The sequence below is a fragment of the Macrobrachium rosenbergii genome, chromosome 43 (genome assembly GCF_040412425.1).
Source record: "Macrobrachium rosenbergii isolate ZJJX-2024 chromosome 43, ASM4041242v1, whole genome shotgun sequence".
Lineage (NCBI taxonomy): Eukaryota > Metazoa > Arthropoda > Malacostraca > Decapoda > Palaemonidae > Macrobrachium > Macrobrachium rosenbergii.
In genome coordinates, this window is record NC_089783.1 from 10287095 (window position 1) to 10295994 (window position 8900).

The 8900-nt window shown below is 46.0% G+C and overlaps 1 protein-coding gene across 2 annotated transcripts; it reads right to left on the reverse strand.

Annotated features, from left to right (window-relative positions):
• Positions 1 to 684: 684 nt before the first annotated feature.
• LOC136828563 (uncharacterized) lies at positions 685 to 8402 on the reverse strand. 2 transcript variants are annotated; one of them, XR_010850109.1, is made up of 3 exons: positions 7776 to 8402; positions 1025 to 1420; positions 685 to 803 (listed from the first exon to the last, which is right to left on the reverse strand). XR_010850109.1 is itself a non-coding variant. In XM_067086574.1 (2 exons), the coding sequence occupies exon 1, from the start codon at positions 5210 to 5212 to the stop codon at positions 3665 to 3667; it is 1548 nt and encodes a 515-aa protein (XP_066942675.1). In that variant the 5' UTR covers positions 5213 to 5472; the 3' UTR covers positions 685 to 803; positions 1025 to 3664. The 2 variants fall into 2 exon arrangements, 1 of the variants encoding a protein (XP_066942675.1); XM_067086574.1 differs by lacking the exon at positions 7776 to 8402 and having other exon boundaries at positions 1025 to 5472.
• Between the last annotated feature and the right edge of the window lie 498 nt (positions 8403 to 8900).

Genomic DNA, 8900 nt, shown 5'->3' on the forward strand with positions numbered 1-8900 from the left:
TAATAAATTAGCATTTGTTTTCAAGTAATAGTAAATGTGAATTCTGATTATAAATTTTGAATTTAGAAATAAATTTATGTATTTGAAATTTTTATAACAGTGGTAGGAATAATTGTATTCATAAGGCATAGTGATAAACATGTTTTGTTCTTTAAGTTTTGCTGAAGTGAATCGAGACCGGGGAGACAGGTGAAGTTGTTTGATGGAGCGATGCCCTTTTAATTAACTTAAGCTTACATAAATACTCACAAGTGTTTTGATAAACTTACTTTGATATCTCACACTTTTGATCACTTTTTAAAGGATCACTGTTGCCTTTAGAGTACTCAGTTGTATTTTATTTGTTATGAGAGTTCGGGCATCTGGCTGTAGTAAAGGAATTTTGAATTCTATGATTGGTAAGGGTAATAACCAGGTACTTGGAACACTTCGTGACAGTATACGTATATGTATATATATATATATATATATATATATATATATATATATATATTTTTACGTTTTTCCGTGGTTTTAGTTTGAAATATGCTCTGTGAGACAGGTAGCAACAATTTAAGTTAATTTAGCCTTGTGATTCTGACTTCGTGGGTACGGGAAAACGTAAAAAAAGAGGAAAACAAAGGAGAATTTCATATGAGCTTAGGGCTCTTGTTACTGAGGGAAATATTACGTAAAACACGTGGGCACATTTAAAGTAGTGTATTTACATAAATGACATTAGTACGGGAAAGAGGAACTCAAGTAGATTGAATGAAACTGGGGAATCCCAGCCACAGTCGAGAAGCTTCCACGATAGGATCCCTCTGAAATGAGAGATATGCACATTATACGCCAGTAATGAAAATAGACAAAAGAATAATGAATTCGAAGCTGCACTGAGGGTGCCAAAGGAGTAATAAAGAATTAATACTGCCGATGCAAGAGGCGCACGGACATTAGACAAGGGAGATTTCTGGCTTTCTCTTTAAGAAAATATTACGAGACAAAAGCGTGACTGAAATGGGGCTCTTCCAGGGCACTTTACCTTAGCAGATTTTCCGAGGGCGTGTAGAAGGCGGTCCGTGGATGACTTGCGATTTCCGAGGACGAGTTTCTTCCACGTGGTGAGATGCAAGGGCTTCCGTAAAGGGGCAAGGCGATGGGGACTCCTCGAAACTCCAAGCAATGGCGTGTGGGCTCGAGGAATACGGTCGAAGGGCACGAGGAGAAGTATACTTTGAAAGGGCCACGTGGTTAGGATGCAAGGGCATCGATGGGGCCAGGTGTTGGGGACGTCTTCACAAGTTCACTCCATATCTTCCAGCCCGCGTGTGTGTGACCTCGTGGGCTTTTTTCCTTTATCCCCTCCTATGGGGCAGGGGTGCGCCCAACACAGATGCTTTGACTCATTGCACCTGCTGCCCGCAGGGGAGGTTTTGGCCTGTAGGAGAAACGCCCAAGCCAGATTACTTTTGCCTCGAAGGAAAGATCTTTATCAAAAATGGGAGCGCCTTTAATCTTTTAAACCTTGTTTTTAAGTCGATAGACAGATGGTCTATCGATCGGCCGGCTGGCAGTAAATGAACAACCAACAACAACAAAGGAGGGGGGGGGAGGTAATTTGCTAGCGAATTCTTGCTAATCATAATACCTCCCCATACAAGATGATGTACATACCTCCTTCGGGTGTGTACATCGATATTCAAGAATGAGCGGCAAATGCTTTACGTTACTCTACATTCTGCCTTGCAATGAACTTTACTCCTAAGGGTTTTATGAAGCTTGGTTACTTTTAATAACACATTGGGACAATTTTCGTTAACAGAACGCAAAGTGATTTAAACACTTGCAAAAGAATAATTACTTTAGATTTGGTTACCCACTGGTAACTTTATAAAGTGACTCGAACAACTGTGAATTAATTAATGATTATAGGACCACATATATGAGGCTATGGCCAACAAATGAAAAGAAAGGTTATTGTTCAAGAATTAAAATACACGGTTACTTAATTTTAGATAAAATGCATGCGGTTAGTACAATCTGCCTTGAAGAGGCTGTGTAAATGAAAAACAGCGTTTATTTTTGTAAATGACATCCCCTTTTACACGATACTGTAATGACTATACATATTCGCATTGATAATTTATCTTCGTTTTAACTTACTTGGCTCAGCTATCGTTCAACGCGAGCTGAGGGATGACCCACACACCGGGAATTTGACAGTCGTGTGCGGGCGAGAGTATTCGCGAGGTTTTAATTCGCTAACCTTAAACTACGCTAATTTTATGCGTCCACTGCCTACTCAATGTTATGACGGGGCGAGCAGACAAAAGATGTGGGGTAGGACAAACAGCAGTCTTGGAAGGAATGGAAGGGGGAAAAGGGATAATAATAACAAAAGGAAAATTAGCAAGACGTTACGAATGAAAACTTGACCGCATATGAAAGGCGGACACGTCCCTCAGAGCTTACAAAAGGGGCATTTAAATCACAAGGGCAAGAGTTTATGACTCGCGATTCATTAAAATAAAGATAACTAAATGACTAAAAGAAAGTAAATGATATTGGCAGAAGAGCTAAGGGAAAAAGAGTGAGGGTTTTATTGTGTTAGGCGGGAATCTATCGTCCTACGCCTATAAATTACGGCCCGGACTATCACTTCAGTCCCAGGGCGAGGAAAGTGCACCCGAAGGGCGCGACTCCTTCAGGAGGGCTGACACGCACGCCCGGTGCCAAGGTATGGGCGCAAGGGCGTGCCACTTCTCACTCTGTTATTCTTAATGATTTATACATTGTGTGGGGAATGGTATCCCGTATTTAATTGCCTCTTGTGGGGATAATTTAAGGGAAGATTAGTAGAGGATGGTAAGAGATAGCAGTTCCTGAGGAACGGAAGAAGATAGAGGAGGTCTGACATCCCCTTCTGGATTAGGGGTGCCAAGACCTTCGAAAATGAAATGGTGGCACAGGTGCCATGGGAGCTCTAGAGCTCTTTGTAAATTACCTGGAATGTCCCACGCCCGTGGTAATTTCGCCTCGAGTCTTTCTTAATGGGACAGTCGTCCTCGGCCGGGGAAGCGGAGGGCCCGCGACCGGAGGGCGGCACGGAGTACCACCTGGGCCTGCTGATGCGACAGCTGACGCAGGAGTGTTCCGTGCGGGTTCTACCATGATCCGTCGCGGCTCTTGTAGTTCATCGGCCAAGTGAGATATGGCAGAATCCTGACTTGCAATTGCGTCGGCGACGGGCTGAGGCAGAGAGGAGGCGGTCGGGGGTGGCGTGAGCGGCTCGCAGGTAACGTTGACCAGCTCAGGCACGGGTTGCGAGGCCGCACCTGCAGGTGAGCTTCCGCGGTGGTCGGGAGGAACCGTCTCTCTGACCGACGCTGGTAGCGGTGCCAGGCCGGGGGAAGAGAGGGGGTCCTGAGTTGGATCCCGTGAATGGAGATCGGCGTAGCGCTCTGGCGTTGGCACTAGGGCAGAGTCAGGCGCTATCAGAGGTTTCTTGGGCTCGTCGGTCAGGACGGACGAAGCTTGGCCCTGCTCGGGGCATGCAAGTGGCACCGGCAGGAATTTGGCATCTCCTGAAGGGAGATTTGATTGGGGCCCTGGCACTGGCACTGAGGCAGGGCCGGGCACTGGAATGGGATCGGGAACCGATCGGGGCCACTGTACATTGTACTCAGGTGGCACTGGTGGGGACTGCACGTCCTCCTGGTACCCAGGGGCGCCAGTCTTGGCTGAGGAGAAGCGGGGGAGGACTACTCGCGCCCGCGGAATGATTCGGGGAATGTGGACCCCTAGATTGTCGTGATTTCGGTGGGGACTGAAAGTCCTGTCCCAGGATGACGTCATAGCCTCCAGGGAGATGGCTTGCTACTGCAAGATTGCAAATTTTGGATTGGTGAGGTCTTGTGACTCTCAATTGGACCGTAGGGAGTATCATTTTGAACTGATTTATTCCCTCGATCGTGACGAGTTTTCGTCTATTGACGATAGCTCCGTAGGGAACTCTGTCCCTTCGGATGAGGGAGATTTGCGCGCCCGAGTCCTCGAAAGCAGTGACTCGGCGCGCGGGCTCGCTACCTCGTGGAGGGGCCACGTATACAGGCCCTTCGGCGGGAGGGCCTAATGACTGGGGATCTGTGACGGCCAAGGCGACGGTGGGAGTATTTACTTTATTATTGCGTGGGCATTTTGCCCATGCGGGAGAATGGCCATAGACCTTGCACGCCGTGCAAAAGGTCTGGCTAAAGTCTTTCCGCGCTGCCCCTGTGGAGGGCGCAGGCGAGTTATTTGTCGGTTTTCCGGGAGAGAGAGGAGCCGGTTTCTTGTTCCGGCACTGTTCGGAGGAATGCCCCGTTTTCTTGCAATAATGGCAAGTTAGGGGCTTGCCCGAGTTTCCAGCCTTAGGGGAATTTGTTCCTCCGAGGAGGGGCGGGGGATTTATTTTCCGCCCCATGGATCCTTCTTGAGGGTGGTGGGTTTCCCACATATCTGCTATTCGGCAACACTCGGTGAGTGTTGCTGGGGCTTTTTCCACTATATGGGTGGCGAGGGCAGGAGGGGCGTAGCGCAGGAAATGCTCGAATTTAAACCGCTCGAGTACCTCGGCGGTGTTAGTGGCGCCTTCGGAATCGAGCCATTTTGTCAACGCCCGCTCCGAATGGTACGCCCAATCGGACCAAGTCTGGCCTGCTTCTCTGGGTTGCTCTCTCCAACGTCTCCTCCACCGCTCGGGGGTAATCTCGTACGCCTTCGTAACTGCTTGGCGTACGGCTTCCCAGTTTCCCCGATCGTCTGCGGGAAGGGCGTGGTAGGCAACGAGGGCCTTTCCGCCCAGGAATTTAGTGAGAACAAGGGAGAGTTCCGCGGGGGAGAGATCGCAGCACTCCAGGACTCGTTCGGCCCTTTCAAGCCATACTTCAGGCTCGGACTCCGTCCATTTTGGCATGAACGAGTGAGCTTGGCTGAGGGCACTCATTCCCGCGGCAGGGGGCGGGGGGGTGGCGTGCTGTCGTTCTAGCACCTGGAGCTCATGGGCGCGTTCTCTCTCTCTCTCCTCACGTTCTCTCTCTCTCTCCTCACGTTCTCTTGCTCTCTCCGCCTTGGCATCGTCCACTCGCTCTTGAACCCATGCTCTCAGATCTTGCCCCGATAGTCCCATGTCCTTCCCAGCGGACATGTAGAATTTGAAATCCTCGTTTTGTTGGGCTCTGGTATTAGCCATCTTGGAATAATGGGTATAGGATATGTCTGAAAAGACTCTTTGTTAAAATTGGATGTGTCTTGGAAAGACGTGGTTGTTCTTGGCGAACGAGTTTTAATATGCGTCTCGGAAGACGTAGTTGGATTTTGTCACGCTCGGACTTGGCCGGCTGTAGCGTGAAGTTAAGGAGTTGTTCTAACGAACTAGAATGATCAGTCCCGTAAGGGCTTAGATGTGTGTGAACTACACTATATAATGTCTCAAAAGGACTTGATTTTGGGTTCCCGGCAGGAATGAGAATTCTCGCCACGTGCGACGTAGAATTTTTGTATGAGTCTCTGAGGACTGGAATTTGGAGAAATTCTCGCCACGTGCGACGTAGAATTTTAGGAGTCTCTGAGGACTGGAGTTTGGAGGAATTCTCGCCACGTGCGACGTAGAATTTTAGGAGTCTCTGAGGACTGGAATTTGGAGAAATTCTCGCCACGTGCGACGTAGAATTTTAGGAGTCTCTAAGGACTGGAATTTGGAGAAATTCTCGCCACGTGCGACGTAGAATTTTAGGAGTCTCTGAGGACTGGAATTTGGAGAAATTCTCGCCACGTGCGACGTAGAATTTTAGGAGTCTCTAAGGACTGGAATTTGGAGAAATTCTCGCCACGTGCGACGTAGAATTTTAGGAGTCTCTGAGGACTGGAGTTTGGAGGAATTCTCGCCACGTGCGACGTAGAATTTTAGGAGTCTCTGAGGACTGGAATTTGGAGAAATTCTCGCCACGTGCGACGTAGAATTTTAGGAGTCTCTAAGGACTGGAATTTGGAGAAATTCTCGCCACGTGCGACGTAGAATTTTAGGAGTCTCTAAGGACTGGAATTTGGAGAAATTCTCGCCACGTGCGACGTAGAATTTTAGGAGTCTCTGAGGACTGGAGTTTGGAGGAATTCTCGCCACGTGCGACGTAGAATTTTAGGAGTCTCTGAGGACTGGAATTTGGAGAAATTCTCGCCACGTGCGACGTAGAATTTTAGGAGTCTCTAAGGACTGGAATTTGGAGAAATTCTCGCCACGTGCGACGTAGAATTTTAGGAGTCTCTAAGGACTGGAATTTGGAGAAATTCTCGCCACGTGCGACGTAGAATTTTAGGAGTCACGTAGGACTTGGAATTTGTGGAATTTGGAGGAATTCTCGCCACGTACGACGTAGAATTTTAGGAGTCACTTAGGACTTGGAATTACGATTCGTCCCTTAGGACTTAGAAATTACTAACGGGAAACCCAAAGAGAAATGAATGGGGAAAAAAAAATGCTACACACGCGGGCATGGGCGGGGTGGGGGGGTGCAGGTCGTTTGGCCAACACCGGAGGTATTTTTAGATTCTGGGTGAATGAACCCGTATATTTATATACCGTCTAGGATTCCGGGGAATTTCCCAGTCGTCTGAGAGGATAACAGTACAACGGCCTAGTAATTTTCCCTATAAGCGGAGTTTAAATTTCGCTTTCCTAACACCTAACTCGAATTCTGACTACACTGAGAGAATTGTCAGCAATGTAAGCTGACTTCGTCGTGTCCCACGTGGGAATTTATTCGCGCCTAAATAACAGTTCGCTAATTCGAAATGCGAAGTAAAAGTTATCACAGAGGAATTTCTTTCGCACTATTCCTCGAAGCAAGAATATGGCAAGGATTTTAACACAGAGGAATTTCGCACTATTCCTCGAAGCAAAGGATGGTTAGCACTGGTTATTTCCTAACTACCTATCCTGAGGCATGCATTAACGAATCTAATACGGCGGTTCTTTTCTCTCAGTGAATACATGCGTCCCTATTTCTAATTCCTAGGAACAGTCACGATTGTAAAAGGTTTTGCTAAGATAAACACATTACTTACGTGGAATTTTCTGGATCTGTGTGCTGGTTTTACACATAAGGTTCGTAATTGTCTCGTACCCAGCTTAGCTTTGCTAATAGCTGATCTGGCAAGTTGCAAATGCAATAAAGCAACACTAGGGGAACTGCAACTGCGAAACGAGATCTATGGCCAGGTCGCCATTTTTACGTTTTTCCGTGGTTTTAGTTTGAAATATGCTCTGTGAGACAGGTAGCAACAATTTAAGTTAATTTAGCCTTGTGATTCTGACTTCGTGGGTACGGGAAAACGTAAAAAAAGAGGAAAACAAAGGAGAATTTCATATGAGCTTAGGGCTCTTGTTACTGAGGGAAATATTACGTAAAACACGTGGGCACATTTAAAGTAGTGTATTTACATAAATGACATTAGTACGGGAAAGAGGAACTCAAGTAGATTGAATGAAACTGGGGAATCCCAGCCACAGTCGAGAAGCTTCCACGATAGGATCCTCTGAAATGAGAGATATGCACATTATACGCCAGTAATGAAAATAGACAAAAGAATAATGAATTCGAAGCTGCACTGAGGGTGCCAAAGGAGTAATAAAGAATTAATACTGCCGATGCAAGAGGCGCACGGACATTAGACAAGGGAGATTTCTGGCTTTCTCTTTAAGAAAATATTACGAGACAAAAGCGTGACTGAAATGGGGCTCTTCCAGGGCACTTTACCTTAGCAGATTTTCCGAGGGCGTGTAGAAGGCGGTCCGTGGATGACTTGCGATTTCCGAGGACGAGTTTCTTCCACGTGGTGAGATGCAAGGGCTTCCGTAAAGGGGCAAGGCGATGGGGGACTCCTCGAAACTCCAAGCAATGGCGTGTGGGCTCGAGGAATACGGTCGAAGGGCACGAGGAGAAGTATACTTTTGAAAGGGCCACGTGGTTAGGATGCAAGGGCATCGATGGGGCCAGGTGTTGGGGACGTCTTCACAAGTTCACTCCATATCTTCCAGCCCGCGTGTGTGTGTGACCTCGTGGGCTTTTTTCCTTTTATCCCCTCCTATGGGGCAGGGGGGGTGCGCCCAACACAGATGCTTTGACTCATTGCACCTGCTGCCCGCAGGGGAGGTTTTGGCCTGTAGGAGAAACGCCCAAGCCAGATTACTTTTGCCTCGAAGGAAAGATCTTTATCAAAAATGGGAGCGCCTTTAATCTTTTAAACCTTGTTTTTAAGTCGATAGACAGATGGTCTATCGATCGGCCGGCTGGCAGTAAATGAACAACCAACAACAACAAAGGAGGGGGGGGGAGGTAATTTGCTAGCGAATTCTTGCTAATCATAATAATATATATATATATATATATATATATATATATATATATATATATATTATATATATATATGTATGTATATGTGTGTATATAAATTTATATATATATACATATATATATATATATATATATATATATATATATATATATATATATATATATATATATATATGTGTGTGTGTGTGTGTGTGTGCATACGTGTGTATATATATATAATATATTTATTGAAAGCAACCAGTACTTGGGCTTTGATAGCGAACTATAAGACGGACGGGCCAGGTTTCCCCTGCTTTCTACCATGCACAAACAGCGTTGGCTTTTTCTTAACAGACTAAACAAAATGGAAAGTTTTTGAGTTTTTGGAATAGCAAAAACTGTTTCTGTCTATACACGTATCTATCTATTTATATGTATATATATATATATATATATATATATATATATATATATATATATATATATATATATATATGCGCCGTAAGTATACTACACCTGGACCCTCGTACTAAGATATGAGATATGGGC